This window comes from Amblyomma maculatum, chromosome 3, assembly GCF_055883805.1.
Source record: "Amblyomma maculatum isolate TAMU_Amacu chromosome 3, ASM5588380v1, whole genome shotgun sequence".
Lineage (NCBI taxonomy): Eukaryota > Metazoa > Arthropoda > Arachnida > Ixodida > Ixodidae > Amblyomma > Amblyomma maculatum.
In genome coordinates this window covers 29,172,592-29,188,457 of record NC_139346.1, presented here as the reverse complement: position 1 = coordinate 29,188,457, position 15,866 = coordinate 29,172,592, and the positions used below count along the sequence as shown (strand labels likewise).

The window sequence follows — 15,866 nt, the reverse complement described above, 5'->3', positions numbered from 1 at the left end:
GTTGCGCTTTTTTACGGTTCATGATAGGGCAGTCATCGCAAAGCTTTTCACTACACCCCTACGTGCTTTTCAGATAGCACGATCGGGGGCTCCAAGTACGCCCTAATGGCCTCACCATGGCAGCGGGGCTCTATGCCCTGATTGACTGGTGTTCCTGTCTGCCTCCCGGCATTGCTGCCGGATGCAGCGTCTGTTTTTAGGGTACGCGAGTTTTTGAACAGGCTCAACAGGTTCGACAAAAATTACATGCTTCCAGCTCCTATAAGGCACAGGCTGCAACAGGTCTCTGAAAACGTTTTATTCTGCTTAAAGCGCCATTTCACTCCGAGCTGTTTCCAACGTCCCTCTTTGTTCCGCTCGTTCGTCACCAGGGGACAGCAGGAGAGGAGAGTATTAACGGTGAAACGTCAGTCCTTGCACCAAGGTACGAACGTGAGGTTGGTCTGGATGAGAATGAGCGTGTACGTGAAGATGGCTCCTGCGACCTGCAAAGAAAAGCAAATCCATTATTTATGATAATACTAATATTAATTATAATAATACCTCTCATTTTCTAAACCACTGTTCTACCGAACACATATTCACCCATTTTATGCGTATATATGCGTCTACTCCGATTTCCATGCTACCTGTCCGATGACTAGCTTACAAATCCTGTAAAAGCGACCTTTACCGAGATGGACATATTTACCTAATTGCTGTTCTAGTGCCTTTTTTAGATATTTTTTATTTGTCTTTGTGATGTATATCACCTAGTGTGCGCTCGTTTAGTCCATTTGGCTGTTGAGCCAAACTCAAATCTATCCACTCACCCACCCATCTGCCTGTCTGGCTGTCTGTGTCTCTGTCCATCCACCCATCTGTCGACCGATCTATCAATATATAAATAGGTGGATTAATCAATCGATCAATCTATCAATACATCTTTTCTACCGATTAATCAGTGTATTGATCAATCAGTCTATCGTTCACTCTATCTATCGATCAATTTATCTATCGATCACTTTACCTATCGATCAATCTATCTATCGATCACTCTATCTATCGATCAATCAGTATATCGATCAATCAGTCTATCCATCTATCTATCTATCGATCAATCAGTCTATCGATCAATCTATCCATCCATCTATCCATCCATCTGTCGATCAATCAGTCTATCGATTAATCTATCCATCCATCTGTCGATCAATCAGTCTATCGATCAATCTATCCATCCATCTATCCATCAATCAATCAATCGATCAATCAATCAATCAATCAACCAATCAATCAATAAATCACTCAATCACTCAATCAATCAATCCATACATCCATCCATCCATCCATCCATCCAACCACCCATCCATCCATCTAAGCTTAAATCAAGCAGGAACATCACCGCCTTGCAAATATGCCTTCATGAGTATATTATAAAATACAGAAACATTCAAGCAAGTTGGAGATTGTATAGCCTTCCGCGTTATACGAAATGGCCGAGTAGCACTGGCCTAACAGAATTTTCAAGGGCATGGCAACAGCACGATCCAATAGTTTACTGGATCTATCATAAATAAAGGGCCATGCTGCGGTCAACGCAAAGGATGCATTTTGTGAACCATATGAGATATAAAAATAAGTACGTCGAATGAATATGTGACTAAACTGCCATTTCAACCCTGCCTGACACCAATATGCATGCTTTATACATTGGGTTAATACTGTACTGCTTTTCTTTACGAAAAAAGTAGTTGTAATGGCAAGCATGTAATCTGTTATCAGCAAAACATAAAACTGAATCGCTTTTCTCATATTGTAGCATGCGCTGACGATGAAGACGCGCAGAGGTGTGAGAGAACGAAGAAATGTGCCAGCTACAATAGTGAGCTCTAACGCTGTTTCTGAATTCTGAGCCTGCCCCAGAGCAACTGTGAGGGGCCTCGTTTACGCGACATTTGGTGGAGGTGCTGGCTGTGACTTTCATGCACAGGACACCCCTTAAAAGCCGGACCCAATCCCAAGACGCACGCCTCAGGTAGAGACCCCAATACATCAGAAAAGTTGCCGAATGTAAGGTCTTCCCCTCGAATGCGGTCCTCTCTCTAACCACGAATTAACAAGGAACACTGGTGTAGGAACGGTGAATCCGCCGGTATCGACAACTCCGGTCTTGCTCCAGCAGCAGCGAGACCCACCACGTTTCCACGGCCTGCCCCATGAGGACGCTGAAGACTGGCTGGAGCAGTATGACCGAGTGGCTGTCTTCAACGCCTGGAACGCTGACTCCAAGCTGCGCCATGTCTACTTCACGCAGGAAGATTCTGCGAGAACATCGTTTGAAAATCACAAAGCCGGACGCCGCACATGGTACACATTCAAGGTGGAATTCTTGCGCACGTTCGACAGCACATTTTCCAAGGAAAAAGCGGAACTTCTTTTAAATAGCCGAATACAACATCAAAATGAAAGTGTGACGGTATACACCGAAGAGATGAAGCGACTCTTCTGACGTGCAGATCCGACCATGTCAGAAGATAAGAAACTGCGCCTTTTGATGAAGGGTGTTAAAGAGCAGTTATTTGCCGGCCTAGTGCGAAGTCCACAACAACAAACAGTAGACGAATTCATCAGGGAAGCGACCACCATCGAATAGGCACTTGACATGCATGCCCGGCAATATCAACGTACTGCTGTGTCTATGACCGCCGTCAATGCAAGTGAAGCCACGCAGTTTTCGACGGAATCGTTGCGTGATACGATCCGGGCGATAGTCCGGGAAGAGGTGGCTAAATACCTGCCTATTCCACCACAACCACAGGTCGCAACAGCTTCTGAAATAATTCGGGCAGAAGTACAACAAGCGCTGGGCGTGCCCGCTCCCGTTGTCCCCTCACCGGTCGCAGCTACACCACCACCCCAGACTTTGAGTACGCCGCGGTCACCAGCCGCCACCTTCCACCTTCGACGCCGTCCTACGAGCCACGCGCAGCGGTCACCCGTTGGTCGTCCGGACCAAACGTACGCCGGCGCGGCTTTCGAAGGATCGATGTCTGGCGCACACCCGACAACCAACCGTTGTGTTATTATTGCGGGGAAGCTAGACACATGTTTCGCCGCTGTCCCTACAGAGAACTCGGCCTCCGTGGGTTTCCTCTTGATGTCCGTCGTCCGTCGCCTGTACAGCTGCCGCGCGAAATTGCAGAATACATTTCGCATGTACAGCGCCCAAAAGGGCTTCCGATTACCGTCGCCTCGCAGGTACAGCGCCAGGGGCAATCGCAAAGTCCATGTAGGGGAAACTAGATGCAGCAGCCTCTGGAGGTGCGCCTGCCAAAGTACGAAAATTCCAAGATTCTCCACAAACGCACGACAGTTCGCCGCACACCAAAGTTCATTGCACACGGACACCAGCAGAACCGACGCCTAAACAACCCACCAAACCGCAACATAACCACGACGCCGACCTCGTCGACACTGGTGCCGATTATTCAGTTCTGAGTGGACAGTTCGCAGCAGCTCTCAGAAAGGTCACAACTGCATGGGATGACCCACTAATACGCACTGCTGGAGGACTATTATTTATGCCCACGGGAGTGTGCACGTCGAGGATCACTGTACAAGGGCAAACCTTTCTGGCGGCGTTCATCGTGTTAGCTTAATGTTCCTGTGATGTCATCCTCGGCATGAACTTTCTAACGGAAAACGGGGCAATTATCGATTTCCAGAATCAGTTGATGACGTTTTCAATTGAGAATGCCATCGAAACCAATAGCATGCTTCATGCTGCGCTTCACATTATTGATGACCATGTGAGTGTTCTCCCCCGTTCTAGCATTATGGTGTCCGTGGGTTCCCGCCCAATGCAAAATGCAGAAGTTATCGCCGAGACCAAGCAGAAACTGCTTATAGAAAGAGGCATACCAGTTGCCAGGGCAGTTGTTTTTTTTTTTTTGAAAATGGCAAAATTGATGTTCTTCTCACGAAATTCAGCAATGAGCATCAACATCTCAACAAAGGGACAACTGTAGCATATCTTGATGCATTAACGCACACTACTCCAGCACGTAGTGTAACCAGCGCTTCAGCAACAGAATCCTGTGACACTGAACCGCGGTATGACGCAAACCCGGCATTACCTCCGAAGTATCAAGAAAAACTACGCAACCTGCTCAGCCGCTACTCTGATGTATTTGCCAGATCGTCATGCGTTGGCCGAACGCACCTTGCAAAGCATCGCGTCATTACTGACGAAGCTGTTCGACCACACCGCCAGTCGCCTTATCGAGTTTACGCAAAAGAAAGTACTGCCATCAGAGTCCAAGTCAAGGAAATGCTCAATAATGATGTCATTCGACCTTCCCGCAGGCCTTGGGCTGCACCTGGGGTACTTGTGAAGAAAAAAGACGGCACACGTCATTTCTGCGTAGACTATTGTAGATTGAACAACGTTACGAAATAAGATGTTTATCCCTTGCCCAGAATAGATGACTCCTTAGATCGTCTGTGCAACACAAGGTACTTCTCCTCCATGGATCTCAAGTCTGGATACTGGCAGATAGAGGTCAATGAGAGGGACCGCGAAAAGACGGCTTTCGTTACACCCGACGGCCTATACGAATTCCAAGTTATGCCCTTCGGCCTTTGCTCCTCGCCAGCAACCTTTCAGCGACTCATGGACAGCGTTCTTGCAGATCTGAAAAGGACGACTTGTCTTGTATACTTGAACGACGTAATTGTACTTGCCCCGAATTTCGAGGAGCACCTTCGTCGCCTAGACGCAGTACTAGAAGCCATCCAATCGTCGGGCCTCACTCTGAAAGCTGAAAAATGTCATTTCGGTTACGAAGAGCTCAAATTTTTAGGCCACGTCATGAACCAGGCGGGAGTTCTGCCGGATCCTGAAAAACCTGTCGCGATAGCCAATTTTTCGACACCGCGGGACCCGAAAGAAGTTCGATGCTTTCTTGGATTATGTGCATACTACCGGCGTTTTCTGAAAACCTCCAAAATAGCCGCTCCCCTCACACTTCTTACTAAGGCTGATATACCGTTCAGAGGGGGTGAACAGCAAATGCAAGCATTTTAAGAGCTTCATTGTCATCTGCAGTCACCTCCAGTTCTAGTCCATTTCGATGAAACGGCAGACACCAAACTGTACACCGATGCAATCAATGTCGGTTTGGGCGCTGTCCTAGTACAGATACAACAGTCAACAGCGTGCGATTACCTACGCTAGACGGGCTTTGTCTAAGGCCGAGGCAAACTACTCTGCCACTGAGAAGGAATGCCTCGCCATCGTGTGGTCTGTTTCGAAGTTCCGACCATACCTGTACGGCAGACCCTTTAAAGTGGCGACCGACCATAACGCGTTTTGTTGGCTGACAACGCTCAAAGACCCTTCCGCACGTCTCGCAAGATGGAGCCTACAACTTCAAAAGTATGACATCACTGTAACCTACAAGTCAGGTCGTAAGCATTTAGACGCGTATTGCCTGTTTCAAGTTCCTGTGCAAACAGCTTTGGACGCAATTGGGGATGACGACGCATTCCTGAATGCAATCTGTAAAGCTAACTTTGCCGATTGTCGGCACAACGATCCCGAGCTTCGCCAGGTAATCGACGTTCTTCAAGGTGCCGGTAGCATGATGCCTAAATCTTTTCGTCGCACTATGTCCTCTCTGTGTTTACGTGACGGCATTCTCGTCAAGAAAAATTTTACCGCCAACAGTAGCCAATACCTACTTGTAACAGCAAGCCTACGGGACGACATTTTTCAAGCCTGTCACAATGAACCCACATCCGGTCACCTTGGAGTCACTCGGACGCTATCCAGAAATAAAGCATAAGCACGGCATTATTGGCCTCCTTTATCAAGCGATGTCACACATTATGTTCGAACTTGCCGTGACTTCCAGCGCCGAAAGGTTCCTCCTCTGAAGCCAGCCGGTCTTTTAAAGCCCATTACCCCACCGTTCAGGCGTTCCAGCTACTAAGGATGGACGTGCTTGGACCGTTCCCTACTTCCACCTGTGGGAATAGGTGCATTATAGAAGCAACTGACTACCTGACCCACTACGCGGAAACCACTGCTATTCCTTGTGCTGCCGCCTTTGAAGTTGCGAAATTCTTCGTTCTTCAAATCCTCCTCAGCCATGGAGCACCAGAGGTCCTGATTACAGACAGAGGAGCGGCATTTTCTGCAGAGCTCATCCACCATATCCTTATTCTCAGTGGCACCAACCATCGTCGGACAACTGCATACCATCCCCAAACAAACGGCCTGACGGAACGTCTGAACAAGACCATGGCCGACATGTCGATGTATGTGGACGTCCATCACAAGACGTGGGACGAAGTTTCACCTTACGTAACATTTGCATATAATACCGCTGCTCAAGAAACGACCAACATGACTCCGTTCAGCCTAATTTACGGACGAGAAGTGACGACCGCGCTCGACGCCATGCTGCCTCATATAGACGAAATTCCAAACGACGATGTCGCTTCTTTTCTACAGCGTGCCGAAGAAGCCTGCCAACTGGCCCGAGTGCGAATTTAGCAGCAGCAAGGCCGAGATGCAGAACGCTACAACCTGCGGCGGCGCACTGAAGATTATCTTCCAGGTGGCCTTGTCTGGGTTTGGTACCCTATTCGACGACGCGGACTCAGTGAAAAACTCTTACGCCGTTATTTCGGTCCCTACCGCTTTCTTAGACTCGTTGGTGATCTGGACTATGAAGTCATTCCTCAGGAGAAACCAGAACCCCGACGTCCCAAGCGTTCTGAAGTGGTCCACGTGGTCTGGCTGAAGCCTTTTCATGCCAGACAACAGCAACTGTACTATTCTGCTCCCACTTCAATTTAGCATCGGGCGGATGCTTCTCGAACGGGGGGGGGGGGGGGGGGGGGCTAATGTAGCATGCGCTGATGACGAAGACGCGCAGAGGTGTGAGAGAACGAAGAAGTGTGCTAGCTCCAAGACTGAGCTCTACCGCTGTTTCTGAACTCTCAGCCTGTCCCGGCGCAATGGTGAGGGGCGTCGTTTACGTGACAGTATTAACAGATTCACCGACTTTCTGGGTTATCCCGGTCTTCTTTCGCAGAGCCAATTTTTGCCTATTTACACTATATGCTCTAAACGAACAAAACAGTCAACTGAGCTTCGTAACTCGCATCTGGGTGTTGTTCTCGCAGAACTGACACCATGACAACAATCACAGGGAGCAGAAGGTCCCCCTGGCTTAATCTAAGAACTTTACGCGATCACGAGCGACTTTATTTCATGGCTCCTTGTTTGAAGGCTGCACAGTGTAAACAGCTTTCACGGTGTTCTGCAAGCGCTTAAGTAACCTCCCGTGTCTGCTCAAATCTACAGCACCTACTCCGCCGTATGTGGATTCTTCTAAACGCGATTTCTGAATGATGTTGTTTTAGCTATAGGCAGAGTCTGTGCTGTACTTGAGTACACTTCAGAACCAGCGAAGGGCGCTAAGCGCAGCTAGACACGAAAAAAGAATCGCGACAGTAAGTGCGTATCCTCTCTTGTTTAACTCACCCTGGGTAAAGAGGCGGCTCGGAGCACAAAGAATCCTTCTACTTTGAACCGGAAACTCTCTGGATCAAGCGAGAGGAGAAATGTTTCCTTCTGCAAAATAAATGCAAGAAACGTCCGGTAAAGCTTCCTTTCGCCCTCAGTAATGGGAGTGAACGCTTTCTGAAGACCACGGACTAGCGGAAGAGGTCTTTATCAGTTGCCAAACATGTGCTGTATAACGGACACTGGATAACAAATGTACTCTTAAGCAGATGAGCCATACTCTATTACTTGCTTCTGAAGTAAACGTGCTTTCGTTCTGGAACGCTATGTAAATATTTCTAAATTGCGTTATACTTGGATGGCGATCATTTTTGTCTTGGTTTAAAGCCTTGGAACAGGAGAAAAGAGGCCTATTAGGAAATACTTCATCAGCTGGGGGTCATCTTGTAAACAAAACATCCAAATTATTCGTGCGATGTCTCCTCCAGGGCGCTTAACCGAAATACATGCCATACTAGAATGTGTATGTTATGCGGTAGCAAATATTGCTGTCTAATGAACGCAAAATGAGAGTTCACTTCAATACAAATACACACAATTTAATGCCCGATCTGTACTGCAGGAGCTCCCACAAACAACGTTGCAAATGGAACGAAAAAGTATTTTGTGCCTGTGCATACCATCAGCCAGGGCTACAGTGTCTACAAGTACCCTGCGAACTCAGCAAAATTAGACTCATGTATGAAAGGGCATGAATTAAATTGTGATAGCTTTTGAAATATGACAATCAATATTTAAAGTTACACTGGATATTTACTTTGATGAAAGACACCAGCGAATACAAACCAGCGTATGTTAGTAGTTGCCTTCCTTCAATAAAACCAGCAACAAGGCAACAACAAATATTTCTGATCTTGATGCGTTCTCCGTTTAGCGCGAATCACTAAACCATATATTTCCTATTTTGTTTGGTCTGGCTGAGTGCTTGTTTATTGATAACGTCACCGCATTTGGAGGAATCCGGAAATCAGCGAAAAAAAACCCTGTCAAAGCGGGAATAAAAAATGTTTCACTTCGCAGGCGACACTTGAAGTTCGCGTGAGAACCATAATTTTAACGCGGCACCCCAAAGCTTCTGAGAGGACATATCAGCAATTGTAAAAGGAATCGTGCACAATTCAATTTTCTTAAATCCCAAAAACTGAAAATAATATGAATGAATGAATGAATTAATTAATTAATGAAAGTGTCTTTTAGGCAGAAGAGATACAAAAGTGCGGGTCTCTCTCAGAGGCTCACAAAAAGGCACGAATGCCTCACGATATTAGGCCCTCAATGCACAGAGCGCCTCAGCATTTGGCGGGAAGCCATGAAAATGGTTACATACACTGAATGGTATACAAAAAAAAAAACGGTAATCACGCATCGATGGAGAACACATAAGAAAATGGAAGCAGTTCAGTGCACTCAGCAACTCAGCACTGAGCTGACTCGACACAGCGAAAAATTTCCAACAGGTTGCAACTGGATAGCTCGAGCTGCCGTAACAGCTCAAAATTAGTTTTTTAGTTACTCCGGCAGAAATTGCTGGCGTTTTCACTAGCATGTGAAACAGGCTTAAGCGCTCATCAGGCACTCTGAAGAAGCAGAAATTGTATGAAATCATTTCTATAGCAATAAGTACGCATTCAACGTCGTTTTAGAACCTTCTATCGACGATGATTCATTTACAGCTGTCACGGCACCACTGCCGTGGTGCAGAGGTTAGGGCGCTCGAATAATGTTTCCAAGGAGTCAGGATAGAACCTTTGCCGCGGTGGCCGGTTTTCGATGGGGGCGGAAAGCAAGGCACTGTGCATTGTCAGCGCACGTTCAAGAACCCCAGGTGGTCAAAATTTCCGGAGACCTTCCCTACCGCGTCTCTCATAGCTTTAGTCATTTCGCTTTGGGATGTTAATCCCCATAAACCAAGCAAACCAACTGTCATGATTGCAAGGTGAAGATGTAACAAATGTGGTATAAGAAAAGATTCTATTCCATGCAGTCATTTGTACGTATTTTACCCTTGTTGTGAGCTGTGCACCGTGTGTTGCATTCGTATTCCTTCAGCAGGTATTTAAAAAAAGACATTTTCAATAAATGAACGGAGCGAAATATTTAAAATTGCTATATTATTACGTTAGGCAGAACCGTTCTTCACTGTAGCCCATGGTCCGTCGCGCCGCTCGCCACTTAACCTTAGCCACCGCTGCGCTAAACAAATGGCGCGCCGTCATCACGGCAACGCCGTTGCCGTAGCAACGTGATGACATTCACTCGCTCTCTCTCTCGCCCTTGCGTTCGCTCTCCGTGGCGGTTCCACGGTAGGGGAGGGGGGGGGGGATTTGTGCTCCGCGGGCAGAGGAGAGGAGGTGACGTGACTCAAAGCTAACGTCAGGGTAGCCGACGTCATCTTTGCGTCCTAGTACGGTCGATGGCATAGCTGCTCGTGTGAGTCCGTTTTCTCTGTCAGTTTGCCTCATACGCCAGCAATGGTGCGATGAAAACGGAATCGGCATCATGAGCGACAGTTCGAATTATATTTAAAGTGTGCGCGATGTGGACAGAGACTGGTACCTAAAAAAAAGAACTGTGGCACCGACCCGTTTGGAGTCGATTCGCAACTGCACGGTAGGCGTCGACCTGTGGCCGTGCGACATTCATGAGTTCTTTGTGCTGCGGAGGAGCGTCGTCATAAGAAACGAAGGCTACAGACCATTCGAAGGACACGCCTATGTTACAAGGGGCTGTATAAAGAGCCGTGGTTGAAACCGACGAACTCACGCTTGGCGCAATTACATGCGTGCCGCACAATATGCTTATAACAGCTAAACCGCTGAGTCGTTGTAGCTCAAATAAGAGCAGAAATGGCATTTTGTGCTAGTATTTTATAATATGTTTACAGTCCATATGATAAATGAAGATGAGGAACTCGGTAGTAGCTGAGCGAAGAAGAAGGCAGTGGGAGTGGAAGTGCCGCCTGTTTCGCGTGGACTATTTCTTGGGCTCAGAAAGGTTGATTACATAGAGACAAGCGTGTTACATTATTGGTGGAGAGTGCGAGTTCGATGCCACGTAGTTTCGCCATCGACGCACCCCTGGAGCCTCGTCGCAGCCGCCGCCTTGCTGGACTTCCGCCACTGTTCCTTACAATGCCGCCACCGACTGAGCCTAGCCCAGTGCTTCTTGCCACTTCAAATCAGGCGAGTTCCGGCCTTTATCAACCTTACCGAGAGCCTTGTCCTTTCGCTGGCGCAGCGGAGGAGGACGTTGACGAGTGGCTCCGCCACTACCAACGGGTAAGCCGTTACAACCGCTGGGACTTCGCCACTCAGCTCGACAAAATCGCTTTCTTCCTGAACGACACAACCCTTGTCTGGTTTGAGAACCAAGAGGACACGCTGATGACATGGGACCGCTTTGTCACCGAACTCAGTGTTTCGGCGATACGTCAGCGCGTAAGAAGCAGGCCGAGCAGATACTAGCCAATCGTGCCCAACCACCTGCCGAGACCTGCACTACTTATACCGAAGCGATCCTCAAACTATGCAGAACCATCGATTCTCGCATGTCTGAGGAGGACAAAGTTGGGCATCTTTTGAAGGGCATCGCAGCTGATGTCTACAACTTCCTCGTCGCCAAAGATATCTCAACTGTGTCCGCTGTCCTCTGTCACATCCGCACATTCGAAGCACTAAAGAACCGTCGAGTAACTCCTAAGTTTGGAAGGCTTGCCATTGTGACAGCCGTCGCCAGCGTTGACGCGCATGTTCCTCCGGACCTTACTTAAACTATCCGGCAGATAATTTGCGAAGAGTTATTCCGGCTCGACTCCCGCTGCCGGAACACGTCACCAGTGTCCTACCGCCCAGCTTTACCGTGTGAACCTGCCTAAAGACTGCAATCGCAGCCTGAGTTTTCTTCTGTACACGTAGCACACCCTGCCTCTTTGGAAAAATGCTCGCAGTAACATTTCGCAAGCCCTGTTTCTTCTAGACATCTTGATCAGCGTATCGACCTACGTCCCCGAAGACCTAGGCCAGCACACCGGTTCTCAGATCAGCGCGATCCTGGCTTTTATCGACAGCAGGACCAACCCCTTCTTTGGCCTACTCCTGTCTGTTACCGATGTGGCATTCCGGGCTATTTTTCAAGACAATGCCGCCGTCGTCAACCATCGCGGTATGACCGACCAATGTATCCATGACCCGACCAGTGATCAACCAGTTGACTTCCGTCGGTACTGGTCGTCTCCTCCGCATGGACAGTTTCAGCCCAGTGGCGCGCGCAACCACTCCCGGCTTTCGACCAGAGTCTGATTCCACCGCCTGTTTTTCGTGCCCGCTGCTCGCCATCCCCGCGACGTCGTTCCCAGTCCCCTCCTCCGGAAAACTAGGCGGCGTGGCCGATGGAGGTGAGGCCGCCGGAGAAGGCTCGCTATTCGCAGAAATACCTCCTTCCGTGACTATGCTAAAAAACAAGATCTGTGTGTCTGTTGACGGTACTTCTACAATGGCATTAGTGGACACTAGTGCGACAATATCGATTATGAGTTTAACATTTAAAAACTTACTGGGACCAAAAGTGATGTTTCCTTGAGACAGAAATGCAAATTTTCATAGCGTTAGTGGCGATTTGTTGTATCCCGTTGGAGTGTGCAGTGCCAAGGTGTGTCTTGGGGGAACCATGTTTTCTGCGGAATTCGCTGTGCTACCCCACGCCGCACATGATGTAATTCTTGGTATAGATTTTCTGCGCATGTGTAGCGCAATCGTAGAGTGCTGCACGGGCGAGATCAGTGTTGATGGCTGCCTACCGCCTGAGGTCTTCGAGGAACCTCTTGTTTGTGAAGATGTGCTATGCGCGCGCGACGATACTGTTGTGCCTCCGATGTCCATCCAGTACATTCCGGTTTCGTGTTCTCGTCGTGCGATCGAAACGTTTGATGTGACCGTGACACCTAACTATTAGAACTGCGCGAAGAAATCTCTCCTGGTTCTTAATTGTTTGGTGTCGGTAACCAAAGGCTGCACGCGATTTTGGACTATTAATAGCCCCACGCAGCCTATTCTTTTACCAGCTGGAATGAAGCTTGCCTCTTACAGTTCAGACATGCCGATATCAGTGGCTTTGGTTACGGACGCGCCTCAGCCAAATGTCGCACCATCCCAAGTGAATGCTCAACTGCGTGGTATGATTATTAATTCTCATAACGTCACAGAGCGTGATGCTTTGGAAGATCTGCTGTCGAAGTATTAATCCGTTTTTGACTTATCGAAGCCCATCAGTTCACTCTCCTTCCCGGGTCTCACACCAGTCATCGAATTGACACCGGTTATGCACATCAAATTCGCCAAAAACCGTGTCGTGTGGCGCCGTCCGAGAAAAAAAGGTCGTCAATGAGCAAGTACGTGAAATGTTGGCCCAGGGTGTCATTCAAGAATCATGCAGTCCGTGGGCAGCTCCACTAATTTTTGTGCTCAAGAAAGATGGCACATGGCGATTTTGTGTAGATTACCGCCGCTTGAATTCAGTCACTAAAAGGATGTCTACCCGCTTCCCAGCATTCATGACGCCATTGACTTCTTGTATTCTGCATCATACTTTTATCTGTCGACTTGCGGTCAAGATACTGGAAAATCCCAATGCACCCAGCAGACAAGGAGAAAACGGCTTTCATCATCCCCGATGGACTGTTTGAATTTAACGTTATGCCTTTCGGCTTGTGCAATGCGCCCGCAACATTTGAAAGCTTCATGGATTCTGCACTACGTGGTCTGAAATGGGAGGTCTGTATGGGCTATCTGGACGACGTAGTCATTTTTGGCCGGACATATAAAGAGCACAACGACCTCCTAGTCCTCGTGCTGGACTGCTTGCATCAAGCTGGAATTGTTCTCAATTAAAAAAAGCGTCGTTTTAGTGAGCGACAGGCGTTGGTGTTGTCACCTCATCAATGGTGACGGCGTCCGGCCTGATCCTGAGAAGACCCTAGCCGTTGCCGTGTTTCAGCAACCTGGGAATGTGAATGAGCTCCGTAGTTTTCTTGGGCTTTGCTCATATTTCCGACGATTCATCCCTCGTTTTGCAGATGCCGCCTACCCTCTCACCTGTCTACTACATAAAGACGCTCCATTCCAGGGAACATCTGAATGCGACTCATCTTTCCGAGAACTGAAGTTCCTCCTAACCTCACACCCTATCTTATGGCACTTCAACCCTTCTGCTCCAACTGAAGTACATACGGACGAAAGTGGCATAGGCCTTGGTGCCGTCCTCGTTCAGCGTTATGACGACAGTTAACATGTGATTGCTTACGCCAGTTAGATTCTCAGCAAGACGGAGCGCAACTACACCATCACCGAGCAGGAATGTCTCGCGGTTGTTTTTGCCGCGCAGTGGTTTCGCTGCTACCTGTACAGACGGCCTTTCGTAATAGTAACTGCTCACCATTCCCTATGCTGGCTACTCAATCTCCGCGATCCGTCTGGTCGCCTGGCCTGCTGGGCACTTCGCTTGCAAGAATACGACTACAGCATTTCATACAAAAGCTGCCGACGGCACGCAGATGCGGGCTGCCTGTCCCGGTTGCCACCTGCCACGGCGGAATGAGACGCGGACAACTTCGAACTCTACGTCACTGCTTTATGTCCGAAATTTCCCGATACTCACACCTTTCAAACAGAGCAACACAACGATCAGCACCTGGAGCCATTCTTGAAGGCTGCTCAGGACCCAGCCTCGAACACCCAGTTTTGCCTCCATTTCTATGTTACGTGTCATGCATGATGATCCAGCTTCTGGACACATGAGATTTTCGAGAACTTTGCACGGCACTCAGAAGCGATTCTACAAGCCGCGGATGCGCCAAACAACTGGCCAGTATGTTGCCAGCTGTCCTCACTGCCAGAGTCACACAGGCCCTACTGGTGTTGCACCCGGAATTCTTCACCCTGTAGCGCCGCCCAAGGCTCCATTTAAGAAAGTTGGAGTCGACTTTTTGGGTCCCTTTCCAAAGTCGCAAAGGGGAAATCGTTGGTTGTTGTATGTGTGGACCATCTTACTCGCTACTGTGAGACAGCCGCTCTTCCTGCCGCTACAGCATACCAAGTTTAACTGTTTATGCTGCATTCAGTCATCTTGCGACATGGTCCCCCGAGAGTTGTAATTAGTGACAAAGGTTGCCAGTTTATTGCCGATGTAATTGAAGAACTTCTCCGTTTATGTGCATCTGACTTCAGACCTTCGAACCCTTACCACCCTCAGACAAATGATTTAACTGAACGCACCGACGGAACTCTGACGAATATGCTTTCAATGTACGTTGCATCGGACCATAAAAACTGGGACTGTGCTCTTTCGTTCAAGTGGCTCAAGTTCCTTTATCAACTTTATAACAATAAACTCAATTTGGATTCCGGCTTGTACTTGCGGCCGCCCGGGAGACTGTCATCTCGCACTAATCATTCCTTTGCAGTGATGTTGTATGTGCCAAGAGTTGATGTATTTAAATTTTCGTTTCTGCCTAAAACAATCATTGAATGGAACAACCTTGACCGAAGCGTATTTGAAAAAACTTGTTCTTTAGAAACTTTTGAGAAAGAATTGGGAATTTGTTGTACTGCTTGAATGTACATTGCCCACCCTGTAACAGCCCGCAAGGGCTAACAGTACTTGCAAATAAATAAATAAATCACATGCGCCTTCAACACTGCCAGCCATGAGACTACAGGATACAGTCCATTCTTCCTCCTGTACGCCCGCTCCCCTCGACACACCCTCGACACCATCCTCCAATTTTCCACTGAAGACGACCCGTGCTTAGCCGAAGAAGCGCGGCGAATAGCCCGACTGAGGACTATGGCAACACAAGAACAATAGAAAGCTCGCTATGCCAACCACCCTCGCCAGATCATCTATTTCCCCGGTGACCGAGTCTGGCTTTGGAAACCAATGAGAAAGCGCGATTTACACCAGAAAATGCTGGCACGCTACATTGGACCATACGTGATCTTAGAAAGACTCGGCGAACTTAACTACCGGATTGCACGCCTTACGGCCAGTGGACGACGTTCAGCAAAAACTGAGGATACACATGTCGCACGTTTGAAGAACTGCCACTCTCGTGACAACACATGACTCGCCTGGAGGGCTTCGTTTGCGAAAGGGGGGCAAATGTTACAGTCCATATGATAAATGAAGATGAGGAACTCGGTAGTAGCTGGACGAAGAAGGCAGTGAAGTGGAAGTGCCGCCTGTTTCGTGTGGACCATTTCTTAGGCTCAGAAAGGTTGATTACATAGAGACAAGA

General features: G+C 48.2%; 1 protein-coding gene across 1 annotated transcript in view; it reads right to left on the bottom strand.

Annotated features, from left to right (window-relative positions):
* Positions 1-292: 292 nt before the first annotated feature.
* The window catches only part of Gr93a (Gustatory receptor 93a), a 63,909-nt gene continuing 48,335 nt past the window's right edge, over positions 293-15,866 (bottom strand). The window contains exons 4-5 of the mRNA XM_084596050.1: positions 7,535-7,624; positions 293-485 (exon numbers count right to left, since the gene is read on the bottom strand). Coding sequence (XP_084452176.1) covers positions 408-485; positions 7,535-7,624 — 168 coding nt within the window. The 3' untranslated portion in view covers positions 293-407. The remainder of the gene's footprint in view (positions 486-7,534; positions 7,625-15,866) is intronic.